This window comes from Panicum virgatum, chromosome 9N, assembly GCF_016808335.1.
Source record: "Panicum virgatum strain AP13 chromosome 9N, P.virgatum_v5, whole genome shotgun sequence".
Lineage (NCBI taxonomy): Eukaryota > Viridiplantae > Streptophyta > Magnoliopsida > Poales > Poaceae > Panicum > Panicum virgatum.
Window position 1 is genome coordinate 55537992 of NC_053153.1, and position 24594 is coordinate 55562585.

Sequence of the window (24594 nt, forward strand, 5' to 3'; positions counted from 1 at the left end):
GGAGTACTATACTGTATCTGCACTATTATTGTGCTTACGTATATACATCTACTATTCCTACCTGCGTCTTCAACTTTTATTTCCATCTAGTACTAATTTAATATTTCTGAAATAAACTATCAGTCAAACAGACGCGCGCGCAATGTACTACCAGTAGAGCTGTAGACCGGCACGCGCGCAGGACTCGCCGTGTCGTGGTCGCTGAGAGTCGCACCGCCATTTCCGGCACCAACTCCACCACAAACCCTGCCTGTCCGGTATCCACCTGTGGCCGGTGCCTGCCACCACCGATGGCGACACCGGTCACCTGCAGTCCCGCACGGACATTCGGTGCACCAGCACCACCATCCCGTCCGTCACCCGCCGTCCACGAATTCCAGCGCGCGCACGGGCGCCGCCGAGCCGGGCGCGCACGACACGACACCTCCCCCCTCCACGCGCCGCCACTCCCGTCGACCCCCGGCTCTCGCGCCGCGCCGGCCTCGGAGGCTGCCGCCGGGCCGGCCTGCGCGCGCGCGACGGCGGCCGGTGGCCGTGTGGGCGGGGCTGGCCGAGACAGCGACGGCGGCCGAGAATGGGGTGCGTCCCGGCGGTGGAGCTTGCGCGGCCGTGGGCGTGTTTCTGTCGCCGGGAAAACGACCCGGCGGAAAGGTGGCAGGCGAGCGAAGGAAGGCGCGGCGATCTCGGGGACGCGGGGGCGTGGTCCTAGATAACGTTTGCTTGCTCATCGGGTGGGAGGGAGCTTTGTGTGCCAGCGTCGCGGTGTGTGGTTGCGGGACGCTGGCTGGCTGGCTTGCTGCGGCCGGAGACCGATCCACCTCCGGACCTGCACCTGCCACGCCCCTGCCCCATGTGGGATCGTGTGCAGGTGCCGCTTCGGCTGCCGCCTCAGGCCCGGTTTAAATCTTTAAACGTAAACTCCGTACATATAAAGAAATGCCACATCGAATATTTTGACACATGTATAGAGTACTAAATGAAGTTTATTTATAAAACTTTTTGCATGAATGTGCTGTAAATCGCGAGACGAATTTAATGAGCCTACTTAATCCATGATTTGCAACAATAATGCTACAGTAATCATCCGCTAATTATAGATTAATCATGGATTAATTAGCATCATTAGATTCGTCTCGCGATTTACAACCCATCTGTACAAAAATGTTTTATAAATAAACTTCATTTAGTACTTCAAATTAGTAAAATTCTTTTACAAAATTTTTACACGTAAACAACTAAACAAGCCCTCAACTCATCGATTGGCAAAGTTGGCCTCTGCCGACGATGATTGGGGGGCTTTTTCTATTGCAATCAGTCTGCAGGCTCGTTCAGTCAGGCTCACCCATTGTTGACCTGGAAAGGCGGCTGTTTGCTTCGCGCCGTGACATGGGATCTCATCTCATCTGGGGCTTCGGGAATTCTAGTGGCACTAGCTGCATGTAAGAAAGAAACGAATCGGATATATATGGAAACGAATTTCAGATATTTTGAATATTTGTTTTTCTGTTTTCTTTCAGTTTTCACTCCTAAGATGGAAACAGATTGGATACGTATGGAAACAACGGATTGGATACGTATGGAAACAGATTAGGATATCTCGGGTATCCATTTTTCTGTTTCCTTACCATTTTCATTCTGACGGCCGACGCTAACTGATGTACTATGCTGATCTCCCATCTTATGTGATATTCGCTGTGTTCGCTTGGCTTTTCAGCCAACCAGCCAGCAGTACTGTTCTCTCATACTAAATCAACACTAGCCACCAGCCACCAGCTACCAGCTAGTCAGCAGTACTGTTCTCTCATAATAAATCAGCACCAGCCATCAGGCACAGCCAAGCGAACACAGCGATTGTTAGAAAGAAATTGGCTGTTTTTTTAATTGAGAAGGAAATGGGTGTTTTCTTTAATTGAGAGGGAAAATGGAACATCTCTCCTCTCTCCACTTCAATCAGCCTTAACTGGCATTTAAATGGCCGATTAGCAATGGATCACTATGATGCTATCTGGCAGTTACTGCTATACAAGTGGCTGATTCCTGCGGCAATCGCAGCAATTGCTGGTGGATGGAAGCCCTCGAGAATTCCAAACATTTGGAGGGAAATGCACCATGTTGGTCTTCCTCCTTGATAGCGAGACGGTGTCATTAAAGGTTGCAACCGCTCCACTGCCTTGTACAGTATCAACTTGTATAGCTACAAAAGTCTTGGTCTATCAAGTCTACATGCGGGGACTGCTCTTCACCTAACCCAATTTAGGATTCTGCAATCAAAATTGAAAATATAAACATATCACAAAACTTCACCGTACCCAAATTCAAATTAGAGCGCACATAAATAAATTTAGTTACTTGCGTGTGTACATAGATCGAAGAGCTAAATAAAACCTACTAGATGCTACTAGCATGGAAGACCAATTGGGAAGTGTTACCAATGTATTTTTTCCCCATTTTCCTCGAAAAGCTTAATGATCAACCTTGGACAAAAAGAGAGGGAGAGAGAAATACCAAGGGCATAATGGTCAAGCGTGCCCTCCGCCCACAGCTCAGGCTGTCGTCCTCCCACTCCCCCCACCCGAAAGCTTCACCCGGACGCTTGCCCCTCCGTCATTAACCATCCCAACCTCCGAGACCGGGACCTCCCTTTCTGTCCTCTCGCCGCTCCATTTTTACGGAAACGCCCCCACCCACCGGCGCCGGCGATGCCCCGGCCGTCGTATTCGCGGCGCCTCCTCCAGGGCGGCAGCGACAGCGGCGCCGCCAACCCCAACCGCATCCCGGGCATCCCGCCCGCCGACCCACCCGCGGGCGTCAACTCCGATGTCGTCGTCATCCTCGCCGCCCTGCTCTGCGCGCTCATCTGCGTCGTCGGCCTCGCCGCCGTCGCCCGCTGCGCCCGCTCCCGCCGCAACAGGGGCGCCGGGGCCGACGGCGGCGGCGGCCCGTCGTCCCCCTCAAGCAACCCGGGCGACGCGGCGGGGCACTTCGGCGGCGGCGGCGGCGCGAGAGCGAGCGCGACCACAACGACCACGACCACCACCAAGGGGCTGAAGAAGAAGGCGCTCAAGGCGCTGCCGAAGCTGGCGTACGCGGACGCGGTGGCGGCGGCCGCGGCGGCGCGGGGCGCGGCGCCGGCGGCGGAGGGGGAGGAGGAGGCGAAGGCGGAGGAGCTGCTGGCGGAGTGCGCCATCTGCCTGGCGGAGTTCGGCGAGCGGGAGGAGGTGCGCGTGATGCCGCAGTGCGGGCACGGGTTCCACGTCGCGTGCGTCGACACCTGGCTGCGGTCCAACTCCTCCTGCCCGTCCTGCCGCCGCCCCATCGTGCTCGACGACCCGGCCCCGCCCAAGCGGTGCCGCAAGTGCGAGGCCGTCGTCCTGGAGGCCGTCCTCGCCTCCTCCTCTTCCTCGTCCTCCACCGCCGCCGCCGCCGCTGCCGGCCGGGTCCGCGGCGGCGGCGGGGGTGGGGGCTTCTTGCCGTAGCATCAGTCTGGCAGTAGTTGGCCGGTTGATTGCCTGACGGGCGGGCCCAGGGTCGGTCCCGGTAGTTGAGCTGCCCCCATCTGCCCGCGGCCCACATGGCAGTAGCGCAGCGAAGAGCCCCCCCCCCCTCCCCTCTAAAGCAATGCAAAAAAGAAAAAAAGAAGAAGAATAACTATAAATGTGATTCTTTTTTGTACAACCTTCTGGTCCTGGAGTTCTCCAACTGAAATCTGTTGGCAACTTGCAATTGCTTCAACTGTAAAAAAAATTATGTTTGTATTGTATATAGTTTGTACTCCTAGAAGGCTAGAACAGAAAGGCTGTTGTAGATTAGTGCTCCGTGCAAATAGAAAGCAGATGGACCAGAGCACTTCCCATTCCCATCGCTGTGTTCTTGAGAAGTTGACAGGCCGTTGGATCATTGCCTTCGCTGGACGCGTGATGGGATATCTCGGGATGGGCTAGGGGAGCTGTGTGTGCGAAGTGGAGTGAACGAGCAGTCTGCTTCGGCGTTAGGTCGCTGCCCCTGCCCCCTACCTCTCTGGGACGGGGCGATCACCCAAGGCATGTGACCGACCGTGCGGGAGGCGATCACCTTTTGTCTTCCATCACCATCAAGAAAACTGGAAGCGCCATCGGTTACTGCGCTAAAAAAAGAGAAAGAAACCGTAGATCCTACCTAAACCTGCTCCCGTTTCTTTTATTCGTTCCTGCTGCCACCGAAGAAACCTGCCGGCTCAACAGCTCCCGGTTCTCAAATTGATTTAGCAAATCCTGAAGATTGAAGAAACTTGTGTTAACTGTTAACTGAAGATGCAACATCGTGAGCTGGATTAGGGTTTGTTCAGTTAGATATGGATTCATTCCGGGCCGGAAATTGAAACAATAAGAAATATAACAATTAACAACGGATCGGAATTCATGCTGGGTCAAAAACTAATTGTAATAAAACAAGTCGTATAGCCCACGCATTTGCGCGGCTAGTATTGAAAATTCAAAAAATTGCATGTCGTTATACCCTTACTTAAAGATTATACTATTTTTTACTATATATAACCATGTTTATTATCGTAAATTATGTCTTATTGTTGGTTAAAACAATTCAAATATGATCTACATATAATAACAATTTGATTTGTTGCGTTTTAATAATATTATGCATAAAATTATTCTTATGTTCATTTTATTTTGATTGATGGTTGTTAGCTTTAGTTTTCATTAATAGGATATGTTTGTAATTGAACATAGTTAAATGGTATTTTACATTTAATTTTTCATAATGGCATTGGTGGGTAATTTTTAATTAAGTATAAGAGTATTTTAGGCTAATTTTATTATAATTGCAGTGGTGGGTAATTTTTATTTTTCTATTTTACTCTGATTAATGTGGGAATTTCTAAACCTTGAGAGCGAACGTGGAGGCTCCATTTGTTGGCCAAATAATAAGAAATTAGGCGTATAGCCCGCGCATTTGCGCGGCTAGTATTGAAAATTCAAAAATTTGCATGTCCTTGTATTCTTACTTAAAGATCATACTATTTTTTTTACCATACATCACCCTATTCATTATCGTAAATTATGTCTTATTGTTGGTTAAAACAATTCAAATATGATATACCTATACTAACAATTTTTTTTGTTGAGCTTTAATAATATAATGCTTATAATTATTCTTATTTTCGTTTTATTTTGATTGATTGTTGTTAGCTTTAGTTTTTATTAATAGTATATGTTTGTAAACATAGCTAAATGGTATTTTATATTTAATTTTTCATAATGGCATTGGTGGGTGATTTTTAATTAGGCACAGGGGTATTTTAGTCTAATTTTATCATAATGGCAGTGGTGGGTAATTTTTATTTTTTTCTCCGATTAACGTGGAAATTTTTAGGCCTTGAGAGCGAACGTAGAGGCTCAATTTGTTGGTCAAATAATAAGATAATAGATAGATAGACTTATGATAGCATTAAAAGACTAGGAATCAACTCATGAGTTTAGAGATGTGGAATTAATCCTGGTATCTTGTTTTACCTGTTATGAGTTTATTTTATTACAATTAATTTTTGACCTGGAATGAATTCTGGTCTCTTGTTATATATTTTATTGTTTCTATCATTTTCGGTCCGAAATGAATCCATGTCTAAGCGAACAAGACCTTAGTAGATTACCACCTCTCTTTTTTTGACAGACATGTTGCCCACACGAAATTCAGCTGTGCTGGCGCGCCGGGGATCATTCCATGTGTGGTTGGTGCCGGCGTGACCCGAGGTCAAGAAGATCAGCTCTCCACTGCTCCAGCACTCCAGCGGTGGAGGCAGTAGGAGACTGACCAGCTGCCGCGCGCCGCGGAGACTACTCCCTTTTCCTGCTCGCTTTGTTCTTGTACTAGTGAATGACGCGCGCCTTCACGCGCGAGTTCGTGTAATGCGTATAATTTTCTTGATATAGTGATTTTTCAGAGGTGAGAGGTCTTTGGTTCATGTTGTTTAATAATATGTGCCTGATAAAGGATATGCATCTTCGTACTAAAGAGCAACAGAGTGATAAATAGTTTATGGATAAACCACTGGAGATGATGCATATAGAAGTATTTGACAAGAGCAGTTGTTATATCACAATTCAAATCTTCAATTGGGACAGCTAAGGAGCTGTAAGAGAATAGGAGGGTTCACTAACTTAACATTGTATTTAGGTGGAACTGCCATGTTACATAGCTGCCATGTCACAATTCAAATGCCGGCACGAGAACAGTTTTCCCTGTGTGTTCATACTTGGATGAGGGACGGTTGAAATGCAGTTGCAGGCAGGACGTATCTGTGCCTGCCAATGTAGAACAAATTATGTACATTGTAACCGCACATCCATATCCTTTCGCGATGCTGAATGGGCTGCATATTCTCCATGAATTAGTGCGCAGGTAAAAAATCTCTACGTTAGATATCATGTTGCTTCCATCATACCCTCCCACAGCATACCTGTAAGGCTGTAATGAAGCAAACATGCAAGTTTTATGTTGCAGCAGTGAGGTCACCTCACAATGATAAAACTTAGAAGGAATTATATTGCACCCAGGCAAGAGACCGAGTCTTACGGGGCATCCCCCAAGACAGCTACCGAGTGGGTCTGTGGGATCCTCTTCTCACGCTCATACTTGGAAGTAGCGCCCAGAAACCTTCCCTTGGATCATACCTTTCTGCTGATTTGTGTATAGCAACAATTTTGTTCAATAGGCGAGTAAAAAAATGACATATAAACCACAATTGCAACATTGAAATATTGGTTAGAGAGTTTACTGTAAGTACATGTTGGCATTATAACCACCAATTACGAAGAGCACGCTATTAAATGTGGATGCAGCAGGAGCAAATCGCTGGAACAACATAACACACAAAAGCATGAACTTTAGTTCCAAAATCTAACCGTTCAGGATAAATTGGACAAAGGAATCAATTGATGAGCACAGAATGGTAATAAACTGGCCAAAGAATACATTAAATTAGAAATAAATAATTGATATCAAAGAAAGAAACAAATAAAATCTGAATGGCAGATTTTGACTGTGAAGTATCATAAATGATACACTATAGGACAAACAGAAGGTAAAAGCAGATCATTATTGGATAATTATTAGGGAAAGGTAAAGATGCTACTTGCCTATGACAATTACTAAATCATCTGGATTCGATGACACCCCATCAAACTGATAAGGAAGTCTGATTTCAATGGCCTGCAAGAGTTATTCTCAACAGCTAGCCATGTAGATATGATGCTATCAATATGCAGAACAAAAGCCAGCCAACCATAAGAAGCCTAATAGTCCAATCGCAGTAAAGCTGTAAACAAATCAAATTTGATTTTACATGGAAGAACATGCATAATAAAAAAAAGACCAATAAAGTTCAGATATGGCAATATATACCAAAAGTTACCCATGAAAGGCGAATCGACCAATACATGAATCTGCAGACTTACATTAGATCAATAGAGACACAAGAGTATATGAGCAAGCATAATAGAGGTGGAGTACTAACTAAGAAAATGTGCAGCAATCAAATGAAGTTAGATATCAAGCATGGACCAATGCAATTTTTTTGACCGACGTGGACGGCTTGCAAGCCACAACTGTGTTTAAGTAGCAAACATTGTAAGCAATATTGTAGGAAGCCATCCATGTGAGAAGAATATTTGTAATGAAAGGGACACATAAGCAGTGCAATTAAATTAAGAGCAGCTACACATATCCAGTAAATCCAAACGTAAGAGGCAGTTGTATTGAATCCAGTGAAGAATGAACCGTACATTGATTTCTAAATTGAAAAGGGCAACCATATCCAATCTTTGTTTAGTGCAGTTGTACAGGGACCTCATAAAGGAAAGGGACAGGCCAAGATGACCCTTACCTCTTAGAATACCTTAAGCTGCTTGGTTATTCTTGTTACCTTGTCCAGGCACACCCTTTAGTAGAGGAGAATCTGTGTTTTTTTTCGCAGATCCAACCATGAGATCTTGCTCAGATTTTGAATAAACAGAGTGCGAATGGAAGAAAAAAAATAGAGTCCAAAAGGGCACGGCTTTAACGCATCAGTAACGCTTCAAAACCTGTAGAGTTTTTTTTTCCACAGAAATAATTGAGGTTATGTTCTATGGGCTGTGCTTGCTGTTGTCAGTTAATTATCGATCTGAATTATGAAAATTGTAAATTTAGTAGATTCACATTACCAAGGAGGATAAATAAGAACTTGCTGGTCATATCACTACGAAATATAAGAGTTCTTTGCAAGGAGTTTTATATTTGTTGAGATAGCAGCTATCAGCTTCATAGTCTAAGATAAAAATCTAAAAGGTACATATAGTTATTCTAGGGAGACAAAAAACGTCTGCAAGGGGCTTGTCTTAGTTCACAAAAGGAGTGGAGGTGTCATGTAATTTTATAATGTAAGAGTAATAGTACTATTGTTAAGGTAGAGACCATGCTAGAGTAATTGAATCTGAATTTGGTTATTTAACGGATATGAATATATAGAAACTTACCAGGAAATTAGGATCCCTATAAGAACTGGTGCTAGAGCAACAGTGGCATCATCAGTGTAATGGTTATTGGGTGGGTATATATTTTACTAATAAGTAAATCTAATTACCAACACATTAATGAGAAAATTTGAATCAATAGAGATGTCCATGCTAGGTCTGCATGTAAATTGCAGTAAACAGATTGCAAGGAACCCAAATTAAAGAGTCCATAACTCCGTGGAATACTCCGTGGAATGATCATAAACAGGTTTATAAAATCTTCCATTGTGCAAAGGTAAGATTCAAACTCGAACGCCTTCAAAAAATGACGCACAAAACTGGAATCTAGAACTAAATGAAAGCTTGAAAGGAACTTTCAGACTGAACTGAAATAAGAACAACATTCAGAATGCGATAACTTCTGTTATACTCAATGAAAAATTCCAAATAAATACTCGTTGGAAAGCTATTGAAAAGATGTATAACTTTATAGTTATAACAAGACTCAAAGATTCGACACATAAAATCCTAAAAGCAGCCTCAAATTGCTACTGTACGAACGGGCATGTCAGAACAGATGCACACCGCCACCCCACGAGATTAGCATTACTTTGAGCCTAAACCAGAGGAAAATGCAGGGCATCGCCCTTAATCTATCGCACGTCAGATCGCTATCCTGCGTTTCCCATATCTAACTAATAGAAGCAGGGGATTTGATTACCTTGCGGTCGACTAAGGCAAGGGTGTGGACGGACAAACGGTGGAAGCAATCGTAGACAGGGCCGGCAACACCCTTTGCCGCGGATTCGATGGCGACGACACCGGAGCCGAGTGGGCCGGCCGCCGCCAAATGGACGAAATTCCAGGACCTCAGCTTGGCGTCCCCCTTCGCCTCTTGATGTTGCTTCACGACCAGCACCTCCTGCGGATGAACGGATCCATGGTTGCCGTGCTGGGAGGGCGAGATCTGGCCAGGTGGCGAGAGGCGGCACGGGAGGCGAGATCGAGATGCGGAGAGGGAGGTGCGGTGGAGGCGAGGTGAGGGTGACCGAGTCTGGGCGCCCGTCGTTGGGCTCGATTTGAGGCCTTCGGGCGGAGCTCGCGCGCGGAGGCGGCCGCGCTGGCCGGGGTTGGACCAGGCTGAGAGGCATGGGTAGGGGCAAGGGGTAGTGGAGGTAGAGAGCGGTGGAAGAAGAGGAAGTGAAGGTGGCGGTGGCAGTGACAGTTCTTGCGCCGCCATGGTCAGAGATCGTCGGCAGTGGTGGAGTTCAAAGCAGCGAGGATGAGCTCCAGTATTCGGACGCCGACGCTGCATCCTCGCCATTTTCTGTGAGGAGGCCGGGTGCCCCATACTATCTAGCACCACCTCACTGTAGAGGAGAGGTGGAGCAATAGCTGCAGCGGATGCGGGAAGTAGGACCTGAGGGAAAACCGGAGGCTACTGGAGAGGTGTCGGCAGAAAGGAGAAAGCTCCGGAAGAGAAGATATTTACAAAAACAGTAGCTTGCCGGTGGAATGAATGTAAGTCATCGATTCACCATCCAATGATGTAAATCTTTTTAACCGACGTGGATAGTCTCTCCGTGCGCCGTGGGAACCAACTTTCATATATAGAAATAATTAATTCCAAGAGGCGAGGCGCCCTTTTCCCGTTTGTGAATCTACTGTCTCGCTCCGGACTCCGGTCAGCAGATGTCAAGTAGTGACGGTAGTGCGTCACGGCTTTTCTGGAAGCACGCGCTTTTTTTTTCATTCATGGGCTTGTTTGGTACGATGCCTTGCACTTGCAGGAGGGAGTGCCAACTGGGAGTCATTCAAAACTCAACCAAGAACACGAAGAAGAAAGAGAAATGGTCTTCGAAATTGGTCAAACAACGAGAAGACGACTCAGAAATTCGGACCTGTGCATTACACGTTCAAGCGTGGACAAGCAGCCATGTCAAGAAGCTATCTGACACTATGCGCATGGAAGAATGGTGGACTCGGGAGGTGCAATTACCAACAAAAGAAGAGCGGCGAACATAGGCGGCAATCAATATGTATACAGTTTGGAATCTGTGGAAGGAAAGAAATCGAAGAATTTTTGAAGGAAAAGAGGCGGATCCGGTGACTGCCTTCCAGTTCATGAGGGAGGAGATGGGTCTGCGCGCCCAGGCGTGTGGAACGCCAGTGAACTTTATTTCCTAATGTTAGTACTAATGGAGTTCAGAGTTTATGCTTTTTATTCATGTATTAAACCAACTGTAAGACTAGACTTTCTTTCCCTTCTAACATGATTTGGCAGTGCTCCTGCCCTCTATTCAAAAAAAAAACTCACTGGTCACTACCGATACTCAGCGTCTGGTGTCTACGTCTGATTTTTCAGCAGGATAACCTCCGCTGTTCTTGCCACTACCCGAACAGTAATGGAAGGGCAATCTCAACAAAGCAAAGCGCTAAAGCATGATCCAATCAGCAGGATCCAACACCATTCCAGCGCCGTGCACCTGATGTGCTTGTCTATTTGAAAAGGGCCAAATGGGAGGTATTTGAAAAGGGCCAAATGGGAGGACCATGGCTCCTCCGGGATCTCCCCCCAGATATTCCTCAACCCAAAAGGCCTGCCAGCAACTTGGGGCCTCGCTAGCTTCCCCACCGCAATCTCCAGGGGTACCACTACAACTAAGTGACACATAACCTTTTTTTTCTCGCTGCATTATGGGTTGAGAAACCCTGAAAAAGCTCAAGAGCTGCAGATTATTGGCTCTACTCTGACGGCAAGTAGGAGTTACACTTACCAAGGTCTCCATTGGAGATAATCAGGTTGCTGGAATTCTTCTTTCCGTATCCACTGGTGATGCTCTCAGGTCTCAACTACATCAGGAGTCCTACTTTATCAGCCACCATCCGAGACAGCCACAGGAACAAATCACCATTCTCTTTAAATCATGCAGTATCTTTCCTGCTCAAGAAATGGTGACCAGTGACAAGTCACTAATCTTTTCCTGGATAATCGGAACACAAGGTCCTATCTTTCCTGCTCAAGAGATTGTCAGCTGCTCAAGAGATGTTTATCTTTCCTGCTAAATCTTTTCCTGGACAACCGGACCACAAGGTCCTTTCGATTTAGCAGCTGCCAATGAGCTGAGAAAACAGCTGCACTGGCGATAAACATGATTGCTGCGTGTCCAGGACTCAAGCGATGAAGAGAAGCTGACAAGACAACGAAACCAGTAGAATAACTGTCATACACACTAGTTACATAGGCCAAAAAGATTACAACGAACACAAACAGTTTCATGATTCATGAAAAAAAAAAGATGATGATCTATCTACACACCCTAGTTCCAAAAGCTGGCCAATGACAGCATCAAGCCTCACGATGTACACCCAAACGATCTTTAGGCACACAGTCCCCTGTTCCCCTTCTTGGTCGGTCAAGTATCTTTCACACGGCATCAGAGGATTAACTAACCACAGTGAAGTTTGGAAACCACAAAATTACTGCCAGCGACACTGATCGCCGGGTTGGCGATTAATCCCCCCTGGCTTGCTTTGCTCCAACAGAGAAGAACTCGGTAATGACCTCGAGGGGCATGCCTTTTGTCTCCGGCACCTTCATGTACACAAATACAAGAGCCAGGATGCAAACTACAGCGTATATCCCGAAAACACCGGCAAGCCCAATGGCGTTCAGCATCACAGGGAGTGTGTATGTCACGATGATGTCACCGATCCAAAATGTTAAAGCGCAGATGGCTATGCAGATGCCACGAACAGTGGTGGGAAAGATTTCTGCACAAAGAATATTGGGAATAGGACCAAACCCCATGACAAAGAAGCAGAAATAGAGTATGACACTGATTGTGGAGAGTGCGGCATGAACCATTGTTCCCATATCCACAATGTTGACCACGACCAAGACAAGTAGTGTAACTATCAGGATAGGGATTGTAGCAAGGAGAAGAAACCTGAAAGAGAACAGGGCCAAAGAATTATTACCATCTTTAATTACTTAAACCAAAACTTTATTCATACATAATCCACAATAGCATATCAAACACAAAGTCTAACCTCCTTCCAGACATATCCATGAGCCTCATTGCAATACCAATGCTTGGAAGCATCAGTAAGGTTGTCAAGGCGCTGATAAGAATAGATGCCGAAGATGAGCTAAGTCCAATGTTTGAAAGAAGAACACCAACACCTGCTTGTTCAAGAATTTGAGGAGTATAGTAGAGAACACCATTGATGCCAGCAAACTGCATAAAAAAGATAAAGTTAATAATCAACATACTAACACATTGAGTACAACAATACAGGGAAAGCAGTTAAAAGACAACCAAATTATGTCACAAATCTGAAAAGCATGCTGAGACGTAACCTATGTTACACGGATACTGGTACGGGTATCGGATACGCGGATACGCACTTTCCCAAAAAACACTGATACGGGGATACGGCTAGGATAATTAATAATTATATATAAATATCACATAGATATTCAGCAAGTGAGATTTTACTCTTGAGTAACTTCCCCTATACTCAAGATGTGCAATACTTGCATGTCCATATAACATTACCTCTATAACTAGCCTTCTCTAAAAGCACAACTAATTCCACAAGGGGTTCTTCAATTGCTGCTCATCTAGTTCTATTGCAGCAAGTTCATCATTTTGTATCATCTCTTACTACCAAACAGCATTTGGGTGGGCTGATTACTGCTTTGGGCTGTATCCCATCTGGCCCAAAAGTATCGGATACGCGTATCCAAGCAAATACGTATCCGTTTTTTCAGGATACGGCTAGAAATGTATCCGAGGCGTATCCGGGGCGTATCCTTATCCAATACGTATCGGATACGGATACGCCACCTCCTAGGAGTATCCGCGTAACAGAGGACGTAACCTAGAACCATATGTGGCAAATGTATTCATGAATATCCATGCAAGCGAATGTGGAGATGAGATCAACATACTATTTCCAGTTTCTGATAATTATCTGTTAATCAAGTTCTGACCTAAACAACATTGAGCGCTCCCACAGCCCACTTACTACAGTTCTCCAGTATCTTAGAACTGGGACCGCCCATTGACAACACTTCTCCATAATAGACCTGATCATGGGTCGGGTTGGGTTTGGATCAGGTACAAAAAACCAATGTTTTTTTCTTCAGCCCGAACCCGGCCCATCCTGACCACCGAGCTGGATTTTTTGGCCCGAGCCCAACCCAACATGAGGTCAGGTTGGGTTTTTTCAGGTTAAAAAATCAGCCTGTGCACCGCCCAAGTTTTGTTGCAGGTCGAAAATTTCGGCCCAAGCCCAGCCCAGGTCAGGTTGGGTTGGACCAGGTTCGTCGAGTCGGGCAACCCATGATCAGATATACTCCAGAATCCTATTTAATAGAGTTTTTATGTGTTTTTACACATAACACCACCGTGTTTCTTTTCAGATTGACTACTACAAGATACAAAAGCTGATTTCAATCGTGTTAGGACCTAAAGATTTATCGTAGCACCTGAAGTGTGATCAGTACAACTATGCTACCCAGATTAGCATCCCTTGTATCATCAGGTGTGTTTCCTTCTTCAGAAACAGCAAGAAATTACCACTGAGTTGCTTATTATAATCGCTAGGTTCCTAACATTTGCTAGTATGATCAGAGTAGGAATTATAACAATTTATTAGCAGAAGTGCAGCACATAGCAACAAGATGCTTTTAACTTAACTGTTTAGTTTTAAGAGAAATAGCTTTAATTCATTAAAGCACTAGAAGAAATTATTTTCGCCTCTCTAAAGTGCTAAACTAGGTACCAGGTGCATTTAGGGGCATAGGATATATAACTTCTTACCTGTTGCAGGATCTGTATCCCAATGCCAACAAACAGTGCATGCTTCACTCCAGGCTCTAATAGGTCGGCCCATTTTGGACCTTTAGCTACTGCCTCAGATGGATGCACCATTGCAGGACCAGCAGCACACTGCTCCATCAGTTCCTTGGAGTAAAGAGCTGGTTGACTCACAAGAGCGGCGGCCTGGACAAACTCACCACCAGGAGGGACATCCCCCCCTGGTAATGACAATATAGAACCCCTGTTGCCTTGTACGCCCTCCTCATGCAAGTAAATACGTTGGAAGCCACCTTCCTTTTGCCCATCTGCAGCTTCTCTCTCAGTCCATTTCCATGCCAATTGCCATCCTCCACCAATGCCCATGCTGCTTACTGCCTCCCCTCCCTGCATAAGACTGCTACTTCTTCCCACAGCACCCATTATGCTACCATGAGGTGCAGCAATCTCCTTTCCTTCCACACTTGTTGCTTGACGAGAAATAAGTGGACTTTGGAGGGTATCCTCGATGTCATCTCCACCATGATCCGAAGCATACTCATCGCCTTCCCTATGACTCTCGGCATCCCAGTCAGCTTTAGCCTGCTGCTGTTCCGCAACACTAAACATGCTGCCAAAGTTGGGAAACAATGTGCTACGCATGCTCCCCATTATCTCGGGCATCTTCTCGTGAACACTACCAAAAAGAGTGACAACAGGATCCACAAGGGGCTTGCCTTGACTAACCATACTCCCATGCTGAGAGATGAGACCATACGCACTTCCAAGTGCACTTTGGCCACGAACAGGTCGGGCAACCCAAGATAGGCCTTCAGGTCCATATAATTTGATCTTCTCTGGATCTGGAGCCAGGCCTTCATCAGCAAGTTCGTCATCAGGGCCAATTATGTATTCTTCAATACGTGTATCTTTCCCAACACCCAAGCCTTCGACTAGAAGAGCCATTTCTCCTGTAAAGTTGATCCAAAATCAGCAATCATGACAAAAATTGTATAGCTACTACAATCACACTGAATTCCATATATCTTGCAAATCCAAACAAACCTGAGACATCTTCCCTTCCCCGCAGCCTTTGCAAGACTCTCTTAGCCTCGGCCATCCTTCCTTTGCTCACGAGCCACCTCGGTGATTCGGGCAAGTAGAAGACAGTCAATGCAAGGTATATAAGCGATGGTATTGATAGAACACCAAGCATGATCCTCCAATCAGGTTTTGGTAAGAGAGACATCCCAAACACCATGCAATAAGAAAGGAACATCCCTCCTGACCCACTGAACTGCGGCAGCGTGTTCAACAACCCTCGAATGTCTGTTGGCGCGGTCTCGGAGATGTACAAAGGAACAAGTGTGACAGCCAAACCAATACCGAGTCCATCGATGAGCCTTGCCAGGAGCAAAACATACACGCTTGGTGCCCAGAGCATCACCAATCCACTAACAAAGTAGAGGACAGCAGAGGCGATCAGCATGGGCCGCCTACCGATGGAATCAGCCACAGCTCCGGAGAATGTCGTGACGACTGTTGCCCCAATGAGGGACATGGCCACGATCAGACCCTCAATCAGGGGCTCGCTCTGTAAATTGAATTCCTTCTTTATGTACAAGACCGCCCCTGCAGAGATCAGACATCAGGTCAAACAGGGTCAGAACAAAGTCAAGCTACAGTATCAATTGAAATTTTCGGAACATCTTGACTGGGACGGCAACAAGCATCAGATAGAGAGATCATGCGTGGTGGATCCATATAATTATTTAATCGCGTTAGGAATAGATTCAAAATCGTTGAGGAAATCACCGCTTGGTAAACTTGCGATCGGACAGTAACAAGGAAAACTCTCATTCAGAAAATGTTCGCTTCCACCAAACACATCATGATCTGAACTCGACAGGAATCCCAATAATTGCTACCTAACCTGGACCCTAGCCGGCAGCATAAAAAGACATCTAGGTGCAACAGTAAATATGGAGTAAGATCAAATAAACTTTATCTACCGTGAGTTACCTGCAATGGTCGCATTATCCCAGCCCTGCAGCAAGTTGCCGATGGAGGCCGCGATGGCCACCAGCACGGCGCCCCCCATGGCCGCCGAAATCTACGCCTGCACAGCCGCTTGTAACAAGCTTATCACTCACCAGCATACCAAATCTTGCAAGAGCGAAACAAGGGCAGAACGGAGCCCAAGATCAAGCAGCCTACGCAGATAAATCCAAGCAGAAGAGGGCTCTCGCTTACCCCGCTCCGGCGGCCGAGATTTGGGATCCCCCCGATCGGGGCACGGGGCCTCCTCCTTAAGAGGCGGCGGAGGGGCGGTAGCGTGGAATCTGGAAAGGCGGTGAGGTGGCCGGTGGGGGAGTACGGTGGCGAGTCTTGCCACGCTGTGCGCTGGGATTGGAGAGCGTGAGGGGGGCAAGAGGCAGAGCGGAGCAGCCGCCTGCAGAGGCAGGCAAGGCCGGGTGTCCGGCGGAGGGGGTGAGAGTGGAGTGTGGGGTGGGAGTCCTGGTCGCCAGCTTGTGTGCGTGTAGAGACGAGAGAGAGGCGCAGTGTTGGGTTATTCTCGCTCCAGCGCACCCAGGTAGTGACTCTTAGTTACACTGAATGGTGGGACCAAGAGTATGTGGGGACAGGTATCATATGGTGTTTGGCCGTCCGGGGTGATTTGGTGCGTAGAATGTTTTTTTATTGACAGGTGGGCAGACGCAGGGGAGAATTATTATGTGGGACAGCGGACCTGGACACCAAAGGCATCCCTAATCGTCCCTTCGAGTTAAATAAATTTTGCGATTTCGGCTAGGTGATGAGCCGGCTGATTAGCTTTATTTTGTTTTTGTTTTAGAGATTACTCCCTTCGTTCCCAAATATAAGATATCTGGGATTCAAAATTTATCCACAAATCTAAGACATCCTATGAGTGGATCCAACAATTTTAATTGTGCATCATTTATTATATGATTAGTCTAATTATATTTATTTTATAATATAAATATAAATATTATTTTATATAAATTCGGTCAAATTTGAAATTGTTTGACTCATTGGAAAGCGAGAGTTGCATTCTTTTTAGGATGGAGGTAATATATGTTTTCACTCTCCAACACCTTTTATCTTGTGTAAAATCTATTTTTTATTATTTATTTTTGACTGGCGAGAAATGCGGAATAGAGGATGACTATATTTGGATAACTACTTAGAGAAGCTGTTAAAGGATATTTTTTTTCATTAAAACCTCTATTCATAACAACGAGGAAAGATGTAGAAAATCTCTTGAAGTTGCTCTTACTATATATAAATTTGTTTTACCGGTGAAGCTAAAGGAACTGCTTTCATTTTGTATATTATTTTTTCTCACTTTATGAACAGCTTTACACTACAGTGCATTGGTCTACGTAAAATAACTGAAGCCGAAGTCAGTATAATCCCTTGCAAATGGGCTCTTACTCACGTTATGCTCTTTTCTCTGGAAGAGCATTTTAGTTGGTAGCATGCTTTTTAGATTTGGTAATAGAAATATAGAGTTGATAATAGCAACCCATGTGTTGTACCTGTACGCATGGCATGAGTTCTAAAACAATTAAGATATAAGCTCCTTGTTTCAACCTTTTGTTTTTAAAAGAAACGCACATCAACCTATTTTGATTTTCTTTTGTTGGCACTCAGCTTTTCATGCCAAGACTAGAACGGAGAGGCCGATGATGGGCACAACAGTTTCTGAAACGGACGGCTACGGACCATGTTGCTCCAAAGAAGTGGCCCATCCTTGCGCGTCTTGTGATAACAACGAAGGATCTAACAAAGTGGGCGACCTGATGGGGTCCAAAATAATTTACAAACCCAAAAGCTGGTTTATGCTGTGGCCCAAGAGCGAGAATGTTGATGTAGTCTATGGGTAACTGAGGGACCGGCCAGCATGTGCCCACTGGTAGCTCTAGATTATTTCAGCTTCAGCCGTCTAGTGGCGGCGTTCTAGATCTTCTTAGTGCCAGCAGCGCAGAAGAACTTGTACGCATCACTTCATGCTCCTTTCAGGGGCAAGATAACATCAGCATTTTGGAGCTTTCCTGGCCATAGTTTGGCCCCATGGCTGACTAGGCACGTCACTGTAACTTAAGAGGCCGAATTGCCTTTTATATCCATCATGACGTATCTGAACTTCATCTCAAAAAAAAGTTCCTCGTTTTCGGTTCAAAGAAGAAAAATAACAGGAATGGAAAAAAACAAAGTTAGGTTCCGATCGGGGAAATCATGAACCTCGCAAATTGACACTAGCTGGAGCAGACCCAGCTTAACTCATAGGTAGTCCCAGGCTGAATTAGACCCAGGCCGCTTCGCTGCTTGCAGAGTCCGGCTTCTCTTCAACTCAAATTTAGGTAGTACTAGCTCTTATTATTTCCCTAAACAGCACGAAGGTCTTAGCTGTTATTGGTTGGTCTAGACCTCGCGTGTCCTGAGGAAGAAGCATGGCCAAGGACAGGTGTCAGCAGGGGCCTCTCGGTTTGGGACTCTCGCCGATGAGTCACCGGCGGTGGCTGCCCGCGTGTGCGTGCGGCGAGTGATAGGTGTGCCCAGTGCCCATGCAGCAACTGGCCGGTGGAGTGGTTGCGCCGCGCTGGGCTTGTGCCGCAACGCCGCGGCGTCGCTGCAGTTTTTTTTTTCGGCTCTGGAAGACATCCGATCGATCGAGCTGGAGGTTTGTTGGGTGTTTTGGCGCCGCACGCTTCGGCCCGCCGCCCGCTGATCGCAGGTTCGCGTTTCCTGCGCGCTGATCCGGAGGAAACCTTCAGGCTCTCAAGTCTGAACTTGAGGTGTGCAGGCAGATTTCTTGGCGAAAGAGGGTAAGGACGAACAATCCAAAGGTTCTGACTGGGATAAAGACATCTGCAGGAAAACTTTGCCATCGAGGGGGATATCTTGGACAAATGATTCCGGGGCAAGATGAGTGCGCGAGGTCGCTTTCCAAGAGCCGGCCCGGATAGCTAGCTGATAGCAACGTGAACTGAAGGACGCTGAACAGTCGCTCTGCTTCTGAATGGCCTACAAGTAACCACTGTAACTGCACAACAGTGACGGCTCGGCTCTCGAAAAAAAGAAAACCAAGTGTACAATAGTGACATAGCTCTGGCGTCATGGTTTTCCAGCGGCTACTGCCGTGTTTTTGCTTTTCAGCGGGAAGTACCAGACTGCATTTTTTTAGAGGAATACCAGACTGCATTTTGACGTGCCAATCCACACGCACGAACTGGGTGGGCTTCTTTTTTAGGCAACGGCGAACTGGGTGGGCTCCGGAGATGGCCCGGCCCATTGTGTATTGGGCTTCAGGTCCAGTGCAAACAAAAGGATGGATGATGATGAGGCAAAACAATCGTAAATAACTTGGACTTGCAACCATTTGTTTGAGAAGCCAGCAAGCTTTACAAATTCCGATAAAGTCACACCAAAAGATTAGCATAAATGTAGAATGATTTTGCTTGCCTCTATTCATTTGCCATGTTTAACGCTAAGACTATTCCCAGTATATGATTTCACTGCGCGATTTTTATAGAGTGACATGTCATCTAAGTATATTTGAGTTCGCGACTCAATGAAACATGCTCCCCCAATGCAAAGTTTCATTTCACGATTTCATAGACTAGACATAGCATTTAATTGTGAGGACACAGTTGCATGAAATGAAAATATATAGTCCCCAATGCAAGTTTCATAGTCTTGAAAACAATTTATACACAATTTCAGGCGTACACTAATTTGTTTATCCTAAACCCCACGTATATTTAAGAACGAAGAGCACAGCATTTTTAGGTTCTGATTGATCCAAGGCACGGCAAATATGAACGTCTTAGATTGACATGACGAACTAAAATTGTATCGTACCGCACAAACTGACAATTATTCCTTTTCTTCGAAAAAAAAGACAATTCTACAATACTGATCTCACATGTACATCCACATATTTATGCTGCACCTTGAACCTCCCGGTGCTGTGCCCCGCCGCACCCTGCCTTGCCGACTGTATGACGGTGAGTCGGTGACCATCGGCGCGCCCACCGCCTCGACGGGTCGCGTACCTGATGGCCGCCACAGGCACCAGCGTGACGCTCCCGTCCGACCCGCCGGACCACTCATCCGAGGGCACCAGCGTGTTGAACACGCTCGCGTCACCGCGGCCGCCGCCACCTCGAACGGAGCGTCCTCGTTGGCCACCTCGGCCTGGACCGAGGGCACGGCCATGGCCTCCAGCTTCTGCAGGGAGAAGGCCAGCACCTCCTCCAGCGTCTAATGTTATAGTCACTCTACAGCACGGGTCAGTTGCCACAACCATTTCTCGAGTGCACAAAAGGCAAAATACCCATCTGAAAGCTAAACACCCTCCCCGATGCGTATTCGATACACCTAATAGTAGGTTACTTCAGCAACATGGAGATTCCATAGCCTGAAATCATCTTAAGAGCTGTCCATCGGGTTATCAGTCGAAGCTGGGTTGGCCTTGGCCCCACCATTGTCATTGTTATCTGGGTTGACTCCCACTGTCCCCTCGGCTCCAAAAGCAAAATTCAGGGGGAAAACATTTGGGCCGACTCGCTGAAAAATGGATGGCGCGGTCATTTGGTTGAACGCAGGTGCTTGGGTGTCACCTGCTGGTTTTGGGTAACCAAATCCAAGAGAAACAAATGATTCAGTGGGAATCACAGGTTGAGAACTGGGCCCAAAAAGCTTCTGCTCGTACTCCAGAAGCACGTTCTGAGAAGCTGCACAAAAGAAACATGTCACAGATAGTTTAGGATAATATGTTTGAATCGATCACGAATCTACTTTACATGGAAATGGAAATGTGTCTGAGAATTAAGAGGTTAAGCATGAGCTAAACAAAGTACGACAGACTAATCACATGGCCTTTTTTTCCACTAAAACAATCAACTGGTTCCCAAAATTCTAAGAACGTATACCCTCAGAATACTGTACACTATCTTAACAAGCGAAGGGAGCGAACCCAGTTTATGTTGTACGTGTCGTAAACGTCAAGAAGTCAGGGTAAGAATGCCATCCCATTGCCTCAAGTTAAACTTGCAATGTTCATGATACATTAACTCAGCTCCTAAAATTTTGATAAAAGACATACCATTTCAATAAACTAAATATGAAATCGATTGCTTCCATACTGTTTACCAGTTCCTATTTATACCATCTAAAGTTTCCATATACAGCACAGGTACTATAATTACTTCAGGCAATAATATTATGAATCGTTCGCTAGCAAGGACCCAAGGATATAATAAAAAATGCATGAGGGACGATATCTTGATTACCCAACAAACTATAAAGGTTATAGAGCTAACCATCTGTCAGTTGAACCTGCTGCCGCCGGTCTTTCACCCACTGGAAAGACTGAGCAAGTCTCCATCCTCTAGACTTCATCAAGAAGGCGGCAACAACAGCTGCTGACCTAACAAATGCGTTCCAAAGAAGTATTTATCAATCAATGACAACAAGGCTGACAGTGTCAATGCTAATGAAAATTTCTCCACAAGCAAGTACCTGTTTTTTCCAGTCATGCAATGAACAAGAAGGCGTAATTTATCTCTTTCACATTGTTCTGAAATTGCAGAGAGGGAAATCAAAATTTCCTATTAGTGACAATAAAGAGGTCTCCTAGCTCAGTACATGAGAAGTAAAATACACTCCATTCTTTCACAGGAAAGTAAACTATAGAAAGAAGCTCTAGGGGAAAGGCAGTTGTGCAACACACAAACAGAAAATAACCTAGAGAATGGCAGCACACATACGATGATACAAATGTTTATTCCATCTTAACAGAGAAATGAACCAAGTTGAATGGAAGCATCCATTCAAAAATCAAGTTCAAACAATTATATAATGAACCTATTACTACAATGGGTAGAGAGGAAATGGAATATGTTAGTATGACATGCAGAGGATACCTACCCAAGTTCAAGATCAGGTAGCAACATATTTTTCACAGGGGCAATTCTAAGAGGAGAAAAAAGCAGTCCATGGTTCAGTGTGCACTTAATTCCAAACCAAAATGCTGGGAGAGCAAAATGAATAGTACCTAGAAACTGGTTTGCGTCATCAAAATCCAAAGGCCTGTCACGCTGAAGCCTGTGATATGTGAATGAATTCTTGTATAGATTTTGGCAATCAGGCACAGTCTGTTAAGCAATAAACATAGCAATTAATCTTCAACTATCACACTGAAGGATGCACTAAACAGTCAAGGGAAAAAATTAGTTTAACAGTCAATAGCAGGAGTATACTAAAAGTTGGCTGTCAAGTATATGTCAGTCTATAGATTCACAAGAAAAACGATATTGAGAAACTAGCCTGAAAAAGCCATAGATGCGCACATGATCTATAATACTGAACCCAAACAGGCAGAATACACATACATCTACTATGAAGATTATTAGTTGTTGAATTGACATAGCTATCACAACTTGCTTAAACAACTTTTATGGTACGAAGGATTGGTACCTATCTCTGTGTAACGAAAACTATTTAAGAACATTCCATAACCATGCCTTTGGTATTCTCCAATGAGCACAATCATCTCAGCTAAACTATCAGATTTTATAATTTCCAGATCCCATAGGAACACTTAGCCAGTTAAGAAGCCAATTATGAGTAATAATCACCATGGTATACTCATTCCATCAGTATTCGCTAACTACCCATTAGGTCATTACTCCAATTATCACAAGTGAATCGATTTTCTTCTCTCAGTTTCACTCAAGCTGCAGACATTCAGTTACCAATTTACCATATGCTCTGTTTGAGTTTCACTTCCAGTTCGAATGAATCCTCATGTTAATCACTTAATTGTCAACTGCAGTTCACCACAGGTCCGTTACGAGAAAATAGGTACCCTACCACAACTAAACAAAACAAAAACATTAGCCGTTTGTTTCATATACACCTACCTAAATAACCTTAAATTGATAGCAAAGTACAAAACCCTAGATCGCGGCCGACGCCATCCCTCCCCAGCTTCTTAATTTTATTTTGGACAGGGAATAATTATCAAAAGGGCGGGGAATGCATTACGAACGTTGAGGATGTGTGAGACGCTGAGCGTCTTGAGGACCTCGGAGCGGGAGGCGTTGTTGTAGCTCCCGAGGAAGAGGAAGTCCTTGAGCACCTCGGTGGGGAAGGCGGACTCGTGCTTCGCCGGGGTGCCCTCCCCGTCCGACGGCTTCCAGCGGTGGCCGCACACCCCGCAGACCTCCCCCTCCTCGTACTTGTGGTAGTGCCCGCAGATCCCGCACGGGTTCTCCCGCTCCCGCTTCCTCATCTTGTCCCCTTCCTTCCTCTTCCTCACACCGCCGCCGCGGCGCTGCTTGATCCCCCGCGGCCACTGGGATACCCTGGAAATTACTCCAATTACCTGTTGATGATGTGATTCCCGGGGAGGAAGCTGTGGTATATGATAGGGAGGACTCTCCAATGAATGTAGGTACCATATATACTACTATGGATGAATTCAGAGCGGCAGTGAAGCAGCATGCCATAAAAGGATAATTTGAGTTTGGGACAGAGAAATCTTGTAAAAACAAATTTCAGGGGTTATTGCAAAGCCACTTCGTGTAAATGGCATATAGTAGCAAGGTTGATGAGTGATGAGAAACAAATAAAAGTGCCTATTCTTTTAATGATATTATTATATACATAAAGTAACCTATTGCTTTCAACTATTTTCATGAGTTATTTAAACCTTTCCTAATGTGTGTTTCTATTTCAGGTTACATTGAACAAAGAGAAGCATTTTTGTTCATCCACGGGGAGAGTGAGGACAAAGATGACGTCTTACCATTGGGTTGCAGAGAAAGCAGTCCCATATTTGATGAAGAATCCAAGTATGATGGCAACAAAGTTTCAAGAGGAGTTACAGGACAACTATCAGGTAACAATAGGTTACTCTACTGTCTGGTATGATATGCAGAAGGTATGTAAGCAGATTTATGGCACTTGGGAACAAAGTTTTGAATACTTGTACAGATTTAAAGCTGAGGTAGAGACTAAAATGCCAGGAAGTGTTGTGGAGATAGATGTTGTAAGAAGCCAGAAGGTGTATATTTCCATAGATTCTTTTGTTGCTTCAAGCCTAGCATTGATGGATTCCTAAATGGTTGTCGGCTATACTTAAACATAGATTCCACAACTCTCAATGGTAGGTGGAATGGCCACCTAGCTTCAGCTACTGCACTTGATGGGCACAGCTGGATGTTTCCAGTTGCATTTGGGTTTTTTGATATTGAGACAACTGAGAACTG

At 45.4% G+C, this 24594-nt stretch overlaps 4 protein-coding genes and 1 long non-coding RNA gene across 7 annotated transcripts; 1 reads left to right on the plus strand and 4 right to left on the minus strand.

Moving 5' to 3' along the window:
- The first annotated feature begins 2545 nt into the window (after positions 1–2545).
- On the plus strand, positions 2546–3857 carry LOC120691414 (RING-H2 finger protein ATL80-like). The gene has a single exon (XM_039974469.1). The coding sequence runs from the start codon at positions 2700–2702 to the stop codon at positions 3474–3476; it is 777 nt and encodes a 258-aa protein (XP_039830403.1). The 5' UTR covers positions 2546–2699; the 3' UTR covers positions 3477–3857.
- A 2160-nt stretch (positions 3858–6017) lies between these two features.
- On the minus strand, positions 6018–6683 carry LOC120691416. The gene is made up of 2 exons (XR_005682219.1): positions 6568–6683; positions 6018–6451 (listed from the first exon to the last, which is right to left on the minus strand). It is a non-coding gene; the product is annotated as an uncharacterized LOC120691416 (long non-coding RNA).
- Positions 6684–7571: 888 nt separating this feature from the next.
- Positions 7572–9913, minus strand: LOC120691415. 2 transcript variants are annotated; one of them, XM_039974471.1, is made up of 2 exons: positions 9208–9913; positions 7572–7948 (listed from the first exon to the last, which is right to left on the minus strand). In XM_039974471.1, exons 1-2 carry the CDS (start codon positions 9835–9837, stop codon positions 7934–7936), a joined length of 645 nt encoding a protein of 214 aa, XP_039830405.1. In that variant the 5' UTR covers positions 9838–9913; the 3' UTR covers positions 7572–7933. The 2 variants fall into 2 exon arrangements, with proteins under 2 accessions (XP_039830405.1, XP_039830404.1); XM_039974470.1 differs by lacking the exon at positions 7572–7948 and adding an exon at positions 7963–8075.
- Positions 9914–11668: 1755 nt separating this feature from the next.
- On the minus strand, positions 11669–16832 carry LOC120691413 (monosaccharide-sensing protein 2-like). Its single transcript, XM_039974467.1, has 6 exons — positions 16547–16832; positions 16316–16412; positions 15359–15925; positions 14318–15264; positions 12540–12727; positions 11669–12436 (listed from the first exon to the last, which is right to left on the minus strand). The coding sequence occupies exons 2-6, from the start codon at positions 16392–16394 to the stop codon at positions 12001–12003; spliced, it is 2217 nt and encodes a 738-aa protein (XP_039830401.1). The 5' UTR covers positions 16395–16412; positions 16547–16832; the 3' UTR covers positions 11669–12000.
- A 3299-nt stretch (positions 16833–20131) lies between these two features.
- LOC120690679 (protein-tyrosine-phosphatase IBR5-like) lies at positions 20132–23770 on the minus strand. Of its 2 annotated transcripts, none has more exons than XM_039973423.1 (5): positions 23409–23729; positions 22377–22476; positions 21842–21899; positions 21643–21749; positions 20132–21054 (listed from the first exon to the last, which is right to left on the minus strand). In XM_039973423.1, exons 1-5 carry the CDS (start codon positions 23613–23615, stop codon positions 20750–20752), a joined length of 777 nt encoding a protein of 258 aa, XP_039829357.1. In that variant the 5' UTR covers positions 23616–23729; the 3' UTR covers positions 20132–20749. The 2 variants fall into 2 exon arrangements, with proteins under 2 accessions (XP_039829357.1, XP_039829356.1); XM_039973422.1 differs by having other exon boundaries at positions 20133–21054; positions 23373–23770.
- Between the last annotated feature and the right edge of the window lie 824 nt (positions 23771–24594).

What these genes read in the sequence shown, in the direction of transcription:
- LOC120691414 (XM_039974469.1), top strand. Translation starts at nt 2,700, where the DNA reads ATGCCCCGGCCGTCGTATTCGCGGCGCCTCCTCCAGGGCGGCAGCGAC.
- LOC120691415 (XM_039974470.1), bottom strand. Translation starts at nt 9,837, where the DNA reads ATGGGGCACCCGGCCTCCTCACAGAAAATGGCGAGGATGCAGCGTCGG.
- LOC120691413 (XM_039974467.1), bottom strand. Translation starts at nt 16,394, where the DNA reads ATGGGGGGCGCCGTGCTGGTGGCCATCGCGGCCTCCATCGGCAACTTG. An exon ending in GGATAATGCGACCATTGCAG is followed by an intron (nt 15,926 to 16,315) that starts GTAACTCACGGT and finishes TGATCTCTGCAG; the next exon opens with GGGCGGTCTTGTACATAAAG. An exon ending in GGGAAGGGAAGATGTCTCAG is followed by an intron (nt 15,265 to 15,358) that starts GTTTGTTTGGAT and finishes TCAACTTTACAG; the next exon opens with GAGAAATGGCTCTTCTAGTC.
- LOC120690679 (XM_039973422.1), bottom strand. Translation starts at nt 23,615, where the DNA reads ATGAGGAAGCGGGAGCGGGAGAACCCGTGCGGGATCTGCGGGCACTAC. An exon ending in TGACGCAAACCAGTTTCTAG is followed by an intron (nt 21,900 to 22,376) that starts GTACTATTCATT and finishes CTGCAATTTCAG; the next exon opens with AACAATGTGAAAGAGATAAA. An exon ending in TGCATGACTGGAAAAAACAG is followed by an intron (nt 21,750 to 21,841) that starts GTACTTGCTTGT and finishes CGCATTTGTTAG; the next exon opens with GTCAGCAGCTGTTGTTGCCG.